Here is a 14,436-nt window from a genome sequence, read left to right as displayed (position 1 = left end):
GGAGATGTGGAAATATACACACAATCTTTTGGACAAAGCCATCCGCAGCACATAAATCACTTTCGGATAAGAAAATCTAGAAGTCAAAAATCACTTGCGCATAAAAGTATTCGGAACACACATGGCATGTTAAAACTCATCTTGTCTTCTCCGATGGCTTCGTTCTCTATCGTTGTCGAACTCCCTCACAGACGATGCTTCAATGACCACAACAATGGACGTCCTTCGCTCCTAGGTTTGTGTTTGTTGAAGGGCTCGTTCAAGTGAACCTTCCGCTGACTCTGAGGAGAAATGCAAACAGAAGAATGGAAGAACGAAGGAGGCGGTGGTGGCTACTGCATTGCCTGGGTAAATGAAGGGGGTTGGGTGTTGTGATTGGGTGTGTTGTGATTGGGTGCAGATTTCAGTTAACCTAATTTCAATTTCATTAAAGATATTTTAGTATTTTCGCATAAACAATTGAGAGTTAGTCTAAATTGATTGGGTGCAAGGAGAATCAGTTCATCTTTAATTAAAAGTGGTCCTAATTCTTAATTTGTCACATGCAATTTTTTCATTGGTATTTCATTAGTCCTATGTGCTTGTTAATTTACATATAATTATCATGAATATTGTATTAGAGTTAATCATATATATATAATATCATTTTTTGTACTCATTTTATTATTATTTTTTTCTTATTCGTACCTATTCTATTATAAATATACAATAAAAATGGAAATAAAACGTGTGATAGCATGTTTTGTTGGCCAACCATTTAGGTGGCAAGTTTAGTACACGTCAATAACATCAATAGATTTTAATATCTTGTTTAGTGCATCAATTATCCTCTTATATATATAGCTGGTTGTAATCAAACAATTTATGCCCACATCTTTTAAGGAATTATCTGTCATAAAAAAAATTGTATTCAATTTCTGAGTGCAAGAACTTGACCAATTAACAGAAGTTACAAATTTTCAAATATAATCTGTTTTTGATTGAGTGGATCAAGAGAAAACATGTGGTTGGATACAAAAAAATCTTATAATATGAAAGATTGCATAATCACATTCTCTTAGATTGTTTTTAATGTCATAATTAACATCATTTATCATTTAGGAGAAACCAGACAAAAAGTTACACACATAAAAATATCCTACAACAAAACATGGTTAGGCTTCCATTGTATACGTCTAACTAACAAATCATTTGCGTAAATGACCAATCTATATTTGAAAACTTAATTTTGGTTACTAATCAAATGTGTAATTAACTTTGACCCTCAACTTCAGCAACAAAACTAGGATTAAATAACACAAAATACCTTGTGCCTTTCTGAAAAGTGAAAAACAACAATCCCAAATAGATTTTATCTGTGATAGACTCAAACCAATCTCAAAATCAACCATCAATGGTAAATGTTTTTTCTTGTAGTTGGTGATCTTTTAATTATTTACAATTCATTTGTTTTCCTTCAATGAGTGAAATCATGTTACATATTTGTAGAAAACACATCTTGTGATTCCTCCTATGAACCTAACCTCATTTTGTGTTTGGTGTTGTTGGCTTAATATCCACCACATCTCATTCCTGTGCAGATGGGTTTGATTTGAAGTGATGCAGATCATGTGTTTGCGTATATGCATATTATAACTTAGTGATGTCAAAAATAATATTTTCTTTTTGTTACAGATCCACTTTGTGCTTCTTATCAGTCGACAAGGAAAAGTGAGGCTCACAAAATGGTATTCACCATACTCTCAAAAGGAGAGATCCAAGGTACCTGTCTGTCACCAATTATAATGATGATTCATGGCAATTACAATTACTCCAATATTTAGATATGAGTCATCAATGTAGTTTTATCACTGAAACTGCATGTTGAATCTCCACAATTCCACTATAAGACAAAAACAAACGAAAGAGATATTGAATCTATTTGATATAATAGGTATGAAACATCTAATAGCAATGACTCTTATGCCAAGACTTTAACCTTTTATGGTAGTTTGTTGCCTTCTGACACATATTTTTCTTCTATTGAAATTAGGTGTATACAACATCATTGTTTAACTTGTTTCTTCTTTTGTTTGATCTATTTCTTAATTGTTTTGGAAGATAATTAGAGAGCTATGTGGGTTAATTATCTCTAGAGCTCCAAAGCTGTGCAACTTTGTGGAGTGGAAGGGACTCAAAGTTGTTTATAAAAGGTGGATCAAGATTGTTACCTTCATTGTTTTTTAATGCACGGTTAACAAAATACATTGAACAGTAAAAATTGTGAGTCACTTAGTTTTGGTTATTGATCAGATATGCTAGTCTCTACTTTTGCATCTGCAATGATGAGGAAGACAATGAATTGGAGACCTTGGCCATTATTCATCACTTTGTTGAGACATTGGATCGCTATTTTGGCAGTGTTAGTATCAGATACTGTTGAATTCTAAAACTCTTCATAAATTTTACTCATACCCTGGTTTTGTTTCTCTCCCACTTTTCCTATCAGGTCTGTGAACTCGATTTGATCTTTAATTTCCATAAGGTATTTTGTTTCTTCTCTTTTTATAGACAAAAAAAAATTTACACAACAAGAATTTTTGCTTAGAAAAAAAACATAACAATTGAACATTAAAATTAGAATCACTATGTTGCATATGTGGTTAAAATTGCACATGATGTTGGTAGGCATATTTTATACTGGACGAAATTTTGCTAGCTGGAGCCATGCAGGAGACTAGCAAGAGAACAACTTTGAGACTCATAGGTGCACAGGTACAAATCCTCTTCTATGTTTTCCACAAATATTTCACCTGCATTTTTTAATGTTCTTTTTTCTATCACACAATTAAAGATTTATTTTAATAATTTGCATCATAAAAAATTACATTAAAAATCAACCAAAGTTACCCAAGGAAAAGTCCAACTGCAATTGGCCAATAACATTAAAAATACTTAGGAAATTATATAACAAGTTTTTAATCCTCATTTATTTTGATCCTATGACAATGTGTTGCAGGAAGATTTGGTGGAAGTTGCAAAAGAGGAAGCAAGTTCATTGAGTAATATAATTGCCCAGGCCACCAAGTAAAAACATCTTCAAGGGATAGAAATGATCAATTATGCAGCATATCTGCATCAGAAAATTTTCATCCTGGTAAAAATTCATTCTATAGAAAATCATTAAAAGAAATATATGATTCTATTAGAAGCTTTTTTTTTAATATAATATACCTAGTTAAAAGACTTGGTTATTATTTTATTTGAACTGAAATTTTAGGTGTGTTCAATTGTTCTCAGCTACTATATATTGTTTATTGACCATGATATCTGGTTTAATGCTTACATGGTATAGACCAATATTTATTTAGGATAAAAAAGGAGTAATTCATGAAAAGAATGTGAGTCTTTATGAAGAGATGTAACCCTTGTACTTAAAGATATAAAAATGACTCTTTATTCATAAATACATGTGATTCTTATAAAGAGATGTGACTTTTCATTCATTAAGAAATAAATAACTCTTTCGTAACAAATACTTCTGTAGTTAAAGGAGGAATTCCAATAGTTTTGTATATCATAAACCTCCAACATTCTTACATAAATCATAATATTTCATTAATCATTTTCAATTGAGTTTGGTAAAATTAAATAATGTTATTTGACTTTCAGAATTAGTGTGAAATTTTTATTTGATTATATTTAAAATTTTAAAAAAAAATTATTTGTGACTGGAGAACAGTATAAATAATATTTTTTAATAAAAAAAAACTTTTTTCTCCCCTCATGTTTACTTGAACGTTTTTAAAAGATGACCCGTAGCATTAAATAAAAGTCGTGTAAGCTTTTAAATTTCATTTTAATGTCATTATCAAAGTCGAAAGAAATTAAGTATATAAAGATTCAAAAAATCAATTAAATAAATATTTTTTAGTCCTAATTAAATATGTTTTAGTCAATCATAAGATCATGTATTTTTTAAACATTAAATTTATAATAAGTTCAATATTTATTAACATTACACAATGTCTATAAAATATATTCCCATCAAATGCGAATTCATACTAGTCTATTCGACATCAATCTTCCATTGAAAGTAACCTCCAAATACAACTAAGCAAAATGAAAAGGATCATTATAATTTAACATGCTTTTATTATTATTATTATAATAATAATTATTATTATTATTATTATAATTATTATATAGTATGGATAACGCATTGTTTCTATATTTGTTTCTGTACCGGTCGGCACCGGACGACCGCAGTATACTCATGGTAAAATCATCACAAAACCCTGCGTCTTATACGACTCTTCATCCTTCCATGACCTCTAGCCGGACGACCGAATGGTTTATGTCGATTAAATCTAATTTAATCCAGAACGTGGTTACACGTGTAGAAAAGAGCAGTTATGACAACCATTGACGAAGTAAAAACACGTTCTCTAGACCACTCCCCTGGTTTTCAGGAAACCACCAGGCACGACCCAAAGACCACTAAGCATGTCTCTAACCATCAACTGATTGGCCCACATGGCCAAGGCCCAGGTCAACCTACTAAAGGGACTTCTGAAAAGGGGGAAAAGGTACGTTTTCCATACTATCAGAGAATTCACACTTGAGCACCATCGCTGACTTGAGCGTCGGAGTGCAATCGCAGGTACCCCCGCCGGCCGACCGAAGCACGCGAAGAGAAAGAAGACTTGAAGAATAGGACAACCAAGAGTGAAGAAGACACCTTGTATCGACGTGGATCAACATTACTCAGTCCCCAATATCCATACAGGTACAATTGGCGCCCACCGTGGGGCCCGAGTAATCATTATTCCCAGACCCAAGGATCCCAACGCTTGAAGATGGACTCAACGGCAAACAACAATGATATCTCCGAAGAGCATAGGACCATACTCCAAACCCTCCAGATTCAGATACAGGAGTTACTCCAAAAAGGAGTTATCGACCAACTTCGCCAGGATGAAGAAACGAAAAGGCGAGAAGAAGAGCGTCAGCAACACGCAGAAGAGATAGCCCAATTGAAAGAACAGAACAAGAGATTGCTGGACAGACTTGAACAATCTGAACGCGAAGCGCATTCGCGTGCACCTTCCCCACCACCGTTCCAATCAAGAACAAAAACAATAGCCCAGACTACACCTCACATGTCACTCATTCAAAACACCCATCAGAGTGTAAAGCCAGTAACTCCAAACAAGGTAACAAACCCGAGAGGCCATCCGTTCGCTGACAACATCATAGTCACTCCTCTCCCTGACAAGTGGAGGGGCTTAACGATAAATCTTTATGACGGCTCTACAGATCCAGACGAACATCTGAATATCTTTAGAACTCAAATGACCCTTTACACAACCGACCGAACGGTATGGCGTAAAGTCTTCCCCACCTCTCTCAGGGAAGGCCCCCTTGGATGGTTTTCTGACCTTCCACCCAATTCCATCACAAGCTTCGACGCCTTGGAATTGAAGTTCACAACGCAATATGCCACAAGTAGACCTCATCGGACGTCCTCCATGTCCCTTCTAAATGTCAAACAAGAGAGGGGGGAATCGTTGAGAACATTCATGAACAGATTTAGTAAAGTGTGTACGAGCATTCGTAATCTTAATCCAGAAATAGCCATGCATCATTTGGTCTCAGCCATACTGCCGGGGAGGTTCACAGAAAGCCTTATCAAACGGCCTCCATGCGATATGGACGAATTAAGAACAAGAGCAACAAAGTTCATGCAGATAGAAGAACATATTGACTATCATCGAAAAACTTATGCTGAGAACACAAACAAAGGCAAAGGGATTCGTCCCCCCACAGTACCGACCGACCGAGAGCGACATCGCCCCAATAGGGGTCCCCGTTTGCACAGCTACACTTGCCGTTCGGTCTCAAGAACGCAGGAGCCACATACCAGCGACTCATGGACCACGTGTTCCACGACATGATTGGTCGGAATGTGGAGGTATACGTTGACGACATCGTCGTCAAATCAGACTCTTGCGAACAACATGTTTCTGACCTAAAAGAGGTTTTTCAAGCCTTGCGTCAATACCGCATGCGTTTAAATCCGGAAAAGTGCGCGTTCGGCATCAGAATTATTCAGAATTATTTATGCCTCGTCCGGCATCAGAATTATCTTATTACTTTAATGTAATCAGAATTATTTATGCCTCGTCCGGCATCAGAATTATCTTATTACTTTCAGGTAATCCGAATTATTTATGCCTCGTCCGGCATCCGAATTATCTATTAATTCATTAACCGGTCGTTCGGCCAGAATATATAACGAATTATAACTTCAACGTTATTCACCAACCTTGGTCAGAAATCAAAATTATTTATGCCTCGTTCGGCATCAGAATTATTCAGAATTATTTATGCCCCGTCCGGCATCAGAATTATCTTATTACTTTAATGTAATCAGAATTATTTATGCCTCGTCCGGCATCAGAATTATCTTATTACTTTAAGGTAATCCGAATTATTTATGCCTCGTCCGGCATCAGAATTATCTTATTACTTTCAGGTAATCCGAATTATTTATGCCTCGTCCGGCATCCGAATTATCTATTAATTCATTAACCGGTCGTTCGGCCAGAATATATAACGAATTATAACTTCAACGTTATTCACCAACCTTGGTCAGAAATCGAAATTATTTATGCCTCGTTAACCGTTCGTTCGGCCAGAATATATAACGAATTATAACTTGAACGTTATTCACCAACCTTGGTCAGAAATCGAAATTATTTATGCCTCGTTCGGCATCAGAATTATTCAGAATTATTTATGCCCCGTCCGGCATCAGAATTATCTTATTACTTTAATGTAATCAGAATTATTTATGCCTCGTCCGGCATCAGAATTATCTTATTACTTTAAGGTAATGCGAATTATTTATGCCTCGTCCGGCATCAGAATTATCTTATTACTTTAAGGTAATCCGAATTATTTATGCCTCGTCCGGCATCAGAATTATATCATTACAATTATTCATCAACCTTGGTCAGAAATTCAATCAATTTATTAATTAACCGTTCATTCGGTCGAGATTATATAACTACGGCTCTCCGAATCATATACTTCTTCAAACCCGGATCTATGCTCACAACAATCTCTGCAACATAAACACGAAAGTAAGAAACAGATACGCTATTAGCCGAACGACCGCAAGAAGAAGGTGCTCACCTTTTAGTTCCGCCTACTGCTTGGACGACCCATAAAGAGCTATCAGTTCCCGCGTAGGGAGCCTACACGGTAGTTGATTCACGACCATCAAAATTTCTTGGTCGATGGGAGACAAAGATTCCCAAAGCCGATGGTCAAGAGAGGTGGGATTCTCCGTCCAATAGAATGGAAATTTTGTGCTTCCAGCGGCATTATAGAATAGATTTTGTGCACCGGACGACCCCAGGGTACTCATGGTAAAATTATCACAAAAACCCCTGCGTCTCATACGACTCTTCGTCCTTCCATGACCTCGAGCCTGGGGGGCAAGTGTACCGGTCGGCACTGGACGACCCCAGGGTACTCATGGTAAAATTATCACAAAAACCCCTGCGTCTCATACGACTCTTCGTCCTTCCATGACCTCGAGCCTGGGGGGCAAGTGTACCGGTCGGCACCGGACGACCGCAGTATACTCATGGTAAAATCATCACAAAACCCTGCGTCTTATACGACTCTTCATCCTTCCATGACCTCTAGCCGGACGACCGAATGGTTTATGTCGATTAAATCTAATTTAATCCAGAACGTGGTTACACGTGTAGAAAAGAGCAGTTATGACAACCATTGACGAAGTAAAAACACGTTCTCTAGACTACTCCCCTGGTTTTCAGGAAACCACCAGGCACGACCCAAAGACCACTAAGCATGTCTCTAACCATCAACTGATTGGCCCACATGGCCAAGGCCCAGGTCAACCTACTAAAGGGACTTCTGAAAAGGGGGAAAAGGTACGTTTTCCATACTATCAGAGAATTCACACTTGAGCACCATCGCTGACTTGAGCGTCGGAGTGCAATCGCAGGTACCCCCGCCGGCCGACCGAAGCACGCGAAGAGAAAGAAAACTTGAAGAATAGGACAACCAAGAGTGAAGAAGACACCTTGTATCGACGTGGATCAACATTACTCAGTCCCCAATATCCATACAGGTACAATTTCCTTTTTCAATAAATTGAAAGGGATACTGTAAAATTAAAGTACTAATATTCACTTGAAAGATTGGAAGGGTTCCAAGGTTTATATGTGTTAAAAAATTGTCAGATTGAGTAATTCCTTCCATTTTAAAAATAGTAAAGTTAATATTATTCATGCTAAAAAATTAAAAATAATTAATTAGTGTAAATTACTATTACTCTTACTATAATATAATTATTGAGATTATATTATTTAATAGAGAAAAAATTATTTAATTAAACACTGGATTCAGAGATTACTTGTTCCAAATTTATTTAGAAAACCATCCAAGAGGTTACTTGTACTAATTTAACTCACAAGACAAGTTAAATTGTGTGATCTTCCTTTATTTAATGTTTTCACACAATCAGTTTCCAAAATATGGAAATATGAAATGCTTATTTTATTTTGATATTAGAAAAATCAAATTTATTAATAAAATACACATTTAAATTATATTTATAAAGTTTGATGTTTTGAATAATCTTAAAATAATTTAGTCAATATAAAAATTACAGTTTAATGATAATAACATTAACATTTCTTGACTATATTGAAAAAATATAATAAATTATTTTATTTTTATGGAAACAATAAAAAAATACACACAACTGTACACCTATTATAAAATTGAGATTATCGTCTTAGTGAAATCATTGATTAAATTGAGATTGAAAATCTCAAATAACTCTTACAACAAATTATTAATGATGATAAAAAATTGTAAATGTATGAAGAGGAAGGAGAATGAGAATAGAAGTTATAAGAATGTTAGATATTTTTACTAATAAAAAGAAAGTTTGTATTTTGTTTAAAAATAAATAAAATTGTGTAACTGATAAAAAACATCAACTTCATTAATCATATTCACACACATTATACATTATGTCACTCACAATAAATGAATTAATAAAAAATGATTCTGATGGGATTAACCTAACCTCTAACATCTGTTATAAATACATGTGGAACTTCACTTTTTCCTTCAATTGAGGCTTTTTATCAATGTTTTAATCTTACCAATAATGAATGACACCCCACTTCACATTCACCAATAGCACCACCATCTTCCATAATAAATAAAAGGAAGATAATGCTCACAACCCTCTTCCTTTTTCTTACTCACTCTTCTCCCACCTTTCTTCTCCCTATACTCTGTTCTTCTTTCTTCTTCTCTTCCTGCTTCTGCTCTATCAAAATTCTCTCTTTTTTCTTTACAAATTCACCTGTGCTCATCTCTCAACTACACCCTCTTCTGGTAACCTTCTCCCCATACAAAAAAAACTGTTTTTTTTTCTTTCACAATTCACCTCCTTCTTGATCTCTGCTTGGTCAATCAATTTCCTGCTCTTTCTTGTTCTGTGTTTATCTTTCTTTGTTGGTACTATGTTTTTACGCTATTGGGTTGTTATGTTTTAATATTTCATAGCTTTCTGATCTTCCCAAATATATGTTCTGTTCTGTTCTGTTTTGTGTTGCTCTTTATGGTGTTGAGGGGGTTTCCTAGCGATTAATTTGGCCTTAGATCCTGTGTTCATGACTGGTTTGATTTGTTTCCTCTTGTGTTTTGGGAAAGTTATATTTTTCTATATAACATGTCAATCCACATCTGTTTGATTATAGCTGATGAAGGATTTTTTTTTTCTTTTTAGAAATCATTGTTGAACTATGCTATGTGTTTTTGGTGTTTATATTTTCTCTACTTTCATTCTTATTTTGTGGTTGATTTGGATCTGTTCAATCAGGGTAGTCCTGATCTAGTTTTTCTTTTGATGAATTAGGTTTTTCATATAAACCAGAATTTTGATATTGCATTTAACTTGTGTTTGGATTAAACACTTGAAGAGAGTGGTGTGATTTTTAAGGGGATTCCAATCTATATTCAGTAACATGCTCTGTTTGAAATCCCTCTCAAATAGTTTAATTTTCAAAATTTATCACTCTCCTCCTTCTTTCAAATCCAGTAAGGCATGTCCCAAACTCTCCCATCTTACTCCTCATCTCTCTTTTTTATTTATCTAAATTCAAGTTTACTTTTATATTTTTAATATTAGTACTTTTTACATGTTGTGCGGATAGTTCACAGATATGAATATATTTTATTGGTGAATAATACTTTAGAATTGATGACCTATATGTGAACCGAACTCAATACTCGTATCAATTCAGCGTAGGTGACAATTCAACTATCGAATTTTTGCTTGTATGTTTAATATAATGGATGAGTAGGAGAGAAGAATTTGCTGGTCAAAAATACATGCTTGATGAATCTTATAAGATATTGCTACATATTTGATGCTTTTGATATTCACTTCATCTGGAAAGTATCATTTGATCTTTGAACAGTATCAATTGACAATTATTCCTTGTTTTTGGCTTTTGACAGTTGTAAAGTCAGTTTATTATTCACTTCATCTGAAGCTGCTGGTTGAATTTAACCTATTTTCCTGGAGACTTGGTCTATCTTTGGGCTGTTTTCTTTGTCTGGAAAAAGATGATGATGTTCGAGGACATTGGATTTTGTGGCGATTTGGATTTGTTAAGTTGCCCCCTTGGAGAGGAGGATGTTGCTGTGAGACAAATAGAACCAGATCCTGTTGTTGAGGAAGATTATAGTGATGAAGAAATTGATATGGATGAGCTGGAGAAGCGAATGTGGAGGGACAAAGTGCGCCACAAGCGATTGAAAGAACAAATCAAGGCCAAGGAAGGGACAGATGCAGTGAGGCAAAGGCAATCTCAAGAGCAAGCTAGGAGGAAAAAGATGTCAAGAGCTCAGGATGGAATACTGAAGTACATGCTGAAAATGATGGAGGTCTGCAAAGCACAAGGGTTTGTTTATGGGATCATTCCTGAGAAAGGGAAGCCAGTGACTGGAGCATCCGACAATCTTCGTGAATGGTGGAAGGACAAGGTTAGGTTTGATCGAAATGGTCCTGCTGCTATAGCAAAGTATCAGACTGATAATGCAATTGAAGGAAAGAATGATGGTTGCAAATCCATTGGTCCAACTCCACACACATTGCAGGAGTTACAGGACACAACACTGGGTTCTCTTCTGTCGGCACTTATGCAGCACTGTGATCCCCCTCAGAGGAGGTTCCCATTAGAGAAGGGTGTTCCTCCACCATGGTGGCCAACTGGGAATGAAGAATGGTGGCCTCAAATCGGTCTTCCCAAAGATCAAGGCCCACCGCCTTACAAGAAACCTCATGACCTCAAGAAGGCATGGAAGGTTGGTGTTCTTACTGCTGTCATCAAGCACATGTCTCCTGATATTGCCAAGATTCGGAAGCTTGTAAGACAGTCTAAATGCCTTCAGGACAAAATGACAGCGAAGGAGAGTGCAACATGGCTTGCCATCGTCAACCAAGAGGAAGCCTTGGCTCGAGAGCTGTATCCTGACTATTGCCCCCCATTTTCCTCAGGTGGAGGTAATGGGTCCATGGTCCTCAATGATTGCAGTGAGTATGATGTTGATGGGGCAGAGGAGGAACCAAACTTTGATGTGGAGGACCGGAAGCCAGACCATCTTCATCCATCTAATCTTGGGATGGAGAGAATCACTGGAAGACTACCGCTACAACAAGTTTCTCATCCATTTAAGGGAGATGTTGTCACAAACCTTGATTTCATCCGGAAGAGGAAGATTCCTGGTGACTTCAACCTCATGATGGATCCGAAAATCTACACTTGCGAGCATCCTCAATGCCCTTACAATGAACCTCGCCTTGGTTTCACTGACAGGTCGGCTAGGGACAATCATCAATTGAATTGTGCTTGTAGAAACAGAGCTGCAGATTATGGTGGTGGTTCCAACTTCCATGATGCTGAGGTTAAGCCAGTCATATTCCCCCACTCTTTTGTTCAACCCAGCACTACATCTCAGGCTGCAAGTGTGGTTCAACCTTCATTTAGTGTGTCTGGGCTCGGAGTTCCGGAGGATGGCCAAAAAATGATAAATGACCTTATGACAGTCTATGATACAAATGTTGTAGGAAACAATAACTTAAGTTCCAACAACTTTGTACCTGCAGAAAATCATAACTTTTCTCAGACCATCTTACAGCAACACCAACAGGACAGTCGTGACAGTTTTTTCGCTGGCCAGGGAATGGTGACGGAAGGGAACTTCTTTGCGCGAGAGGAAGGACAATTTGAGAGGTTCAAAACCATGAACATGAACATGAACATGAACGCCCCTTTTGATACCAACCACATGATGTTTAACCCACAGTGTGATTTGTCATCTTTTGATTTGAAGGATATACAAGGGGTAGGAATGGACCCTGTTCACAAACAGCAAGAGGTTTCCATTTGGTTCCAGTGAAAATGAGAAGAGGAAACAAGTATTCCTAGGACTTTCATTGTGTGAATCGGTTACACTAAAGTCTCTTGACCCAAAAGTAGTTGCTGCATTTTTACTTCATATATGTAATTGAATATTTAGGTCCAGACACTTGTATGCTTTCTCAGGTGGTGTTATGGATTAAAAAAAAAACATCACTGGTGTTCCCATATTGTAACCCTTTTATGTGTGTTTTTATGTAATAGCCCTAAGATGCTACTTATTATTTTAAGTTCGACTGTCATATAAATAAAGTCTTTTATTCAGTTTCAATGCTCTACATTCGTAGTTAAGGAATCTGAATATATGGCTCAATTATCATGGGAACAAAAGTTAGTTAGGTGGGATGAGAAGAGTGCATCTTTCTCATCTCAATGTGCTTTTCTTTCCAGCATTGCACAGTAAAAATGGTCCCATCAGAGATTGTTTGGCAGATGCCAATTTAGATGGCTACGGCTGTTCAATTGCGTGATGGACTTGTATGTGTGGTGGGGTCTTTTCAAAGGGACACGGTGTCTTTGTCTTTTAGTAGTCGCCAGTCAAATCCTTAGGCGTGCATTGCAATGGTTCCTCTTCACTCACTCTTCAATGCTGAAAGGGAAATTGCCTATTTGTGAGACAGGGAAAGGACCACATCACTTGTCAGTGTTAAGCTTCTATACCTGTGCTTGGTTAGTTTACGTGCCAATGCCACCTTTCTTTTGCAAACTGTACCTTCATTTCTTATATATCAGAAGCATCTGTTGCTAAATATCATGTTCAGTGGCATAATTGTCACCAAATTCAGTGACTGAAAGGGTGGTATAACTAATTGTACTACGTATTCATCATTGCATATGGGGAAACCTACACAGTGCACGATTAATTGTTGTTTGGTCGTGTAGAAATCTCTTCTGTTTTAAAGATAAGGTATATAGCACTTCTAATAATTTACATGGCATAATTTCAAGTTGTAATACATAGCAAACTTGTTGAGTTTAATCAAAGGTTAAACAATATTCTAAAAGGCAAGCTTACCTTCTGTTTCTCTTATTTATGGTTCTGACTAATATAAATTTTCATTTATTATATACTTGAGAAATTAATGGTTGTAAATTTTGAACTGTTTTATCCTATAAAGTTTGAATGCAGAGAAATTAAAGTCATACTAAAATGACAAAAGGGTGTAGATGAAAGAAAGCAAATTTTGATGATAAAGCTTTTCACTGAATTATTGAAAGCATGAAATAGACTTTGGCATAAAGAAAGTGAAGTGGGGGTGGTGTAGCAGCAGGTGTGTTTTTTCTACACATTGTGACAACAGGAAGTTAGAGAAGTGAGATTGTAGAATAAGCAGTGATGAACCCCACCTTTCCCAAAATCATGGCTCCCTAGCTACTGCCACCATCATAGCTTAAATTCCACCACAGATGCTTATATAAAGTGTAAACTCCTTTTTATATCAAAGATGTAATTCTTTTTCTTTCACCTTTTGAGTTACTCACTTCCTCACTCATTCTTCTCTTTTAACCTAAACTATATATATTTAAAAAGTTCTATCAGGCATCAAAATGGTCTGTGGAGATTCCAAAAGTGTAAAAAATGTCAGTTTTCTAGAGAGACCTCTTATGAGCAGGAGTTGCTTCTAGATTCATTTTGAGGATTGGCTGTAACCAAAGGGAAAAAAGATAAATTCCAGTTAAAAAGCTTTTTCACTCTCTCTTTTCACACATCACCCTCTACCATCTTTTCAGTTATCCATTGGTACTATAAAATCATTTTTATTAATCAAAATCTCAAATTCAAGCTTTGTGATGGCTGACAAGGAATTGGGAGTGGGACCAGGCCCAATAAGAAGAACATTTTCGAGAAGACTGTGTAAACATTTTATGACAAATTCTCCTCCACCTTCATATCTCTTCCAGCTCTTTCATA

At 36.3% G+C, this 14,436-nt stretch overlaps 2 protein-coding genes across 2 annotated transcripts; both read left to right on the top strand.

Moving 5' to 3' along the window:
* The first annotated feature begins 1,209 nt into the window (after positions 1 to 1,209).
* On the top strand, positions 1,210 to 3,271 carry LOC137825492 (AP-1 complex subunit sigma-1). Its single transcript, XM_068631163.2, has 7 exons — positions 1,210 to 1,396; positions 1,675 to 1,761; positions 2,101 to 2,192; positions 2,293 to 2,401; positions 2,489 to 2,524; positions 2,668 to 2,754; positions 2,999 to 3,271. Exons 1-7 carry the CDS (start codon positions 1,394 to 1,396, stop codon positions 3,068 to 3,070), a joined length of 486 nt encoding a protein of 161 aa, XP_068487264.1. The 5' UTR covers positions 1,210 to 1,393; the 3' UTR covers positions 3,071 to 3,271.
* A 5,889-nt stretch (positions 3,272 to 9,160) lies between these two features.
* On the top strand, positions 9,161 to 12,795 carry LOC137826847 (ETHYLENE INSENSITIVE 3-like 1 protein). The gene is made up of 2 exons (XM_068632994.2): positions 9,161 to 9,432; positions 10,561 to 12,795. Exon 2 carries the CDS (start codon positions 10,669 to 10,671, stop codon positions 12,502 to 12,504), a length of 1,836 nt encoding a protein of 611 aa, XP_068489095.1. The 5' UTR covers positions 9,161 to 9,432; positions 10,561 to 10,668; the 3' UTR covers positions 12,505 to 12,795.
* Positions 12,796 to 14,436: the final 1,641 nt, after the last annotated feature.

Source organism: Phaseolus vulgaris, chromosome 8, assembly GCF_051622355.1.
Source record: "Phaseolus vulgaris cultivar YP4 chromosome 8, ASM5162235v1, whole genome shotgun sequence".
NCBI classification, from domain to species: domain Eukaryota; kingdom Viridiplantae; phylum Streptophyta; class Magnoliopsida; order Fabales; family Fabaceae; genus Phaseolus; species Phaseolus vulgaris.
Note: the sequence above shows the minus strand (reverse complement) of the source record. Positions and strands in the feature narration are given on the sequence as shown.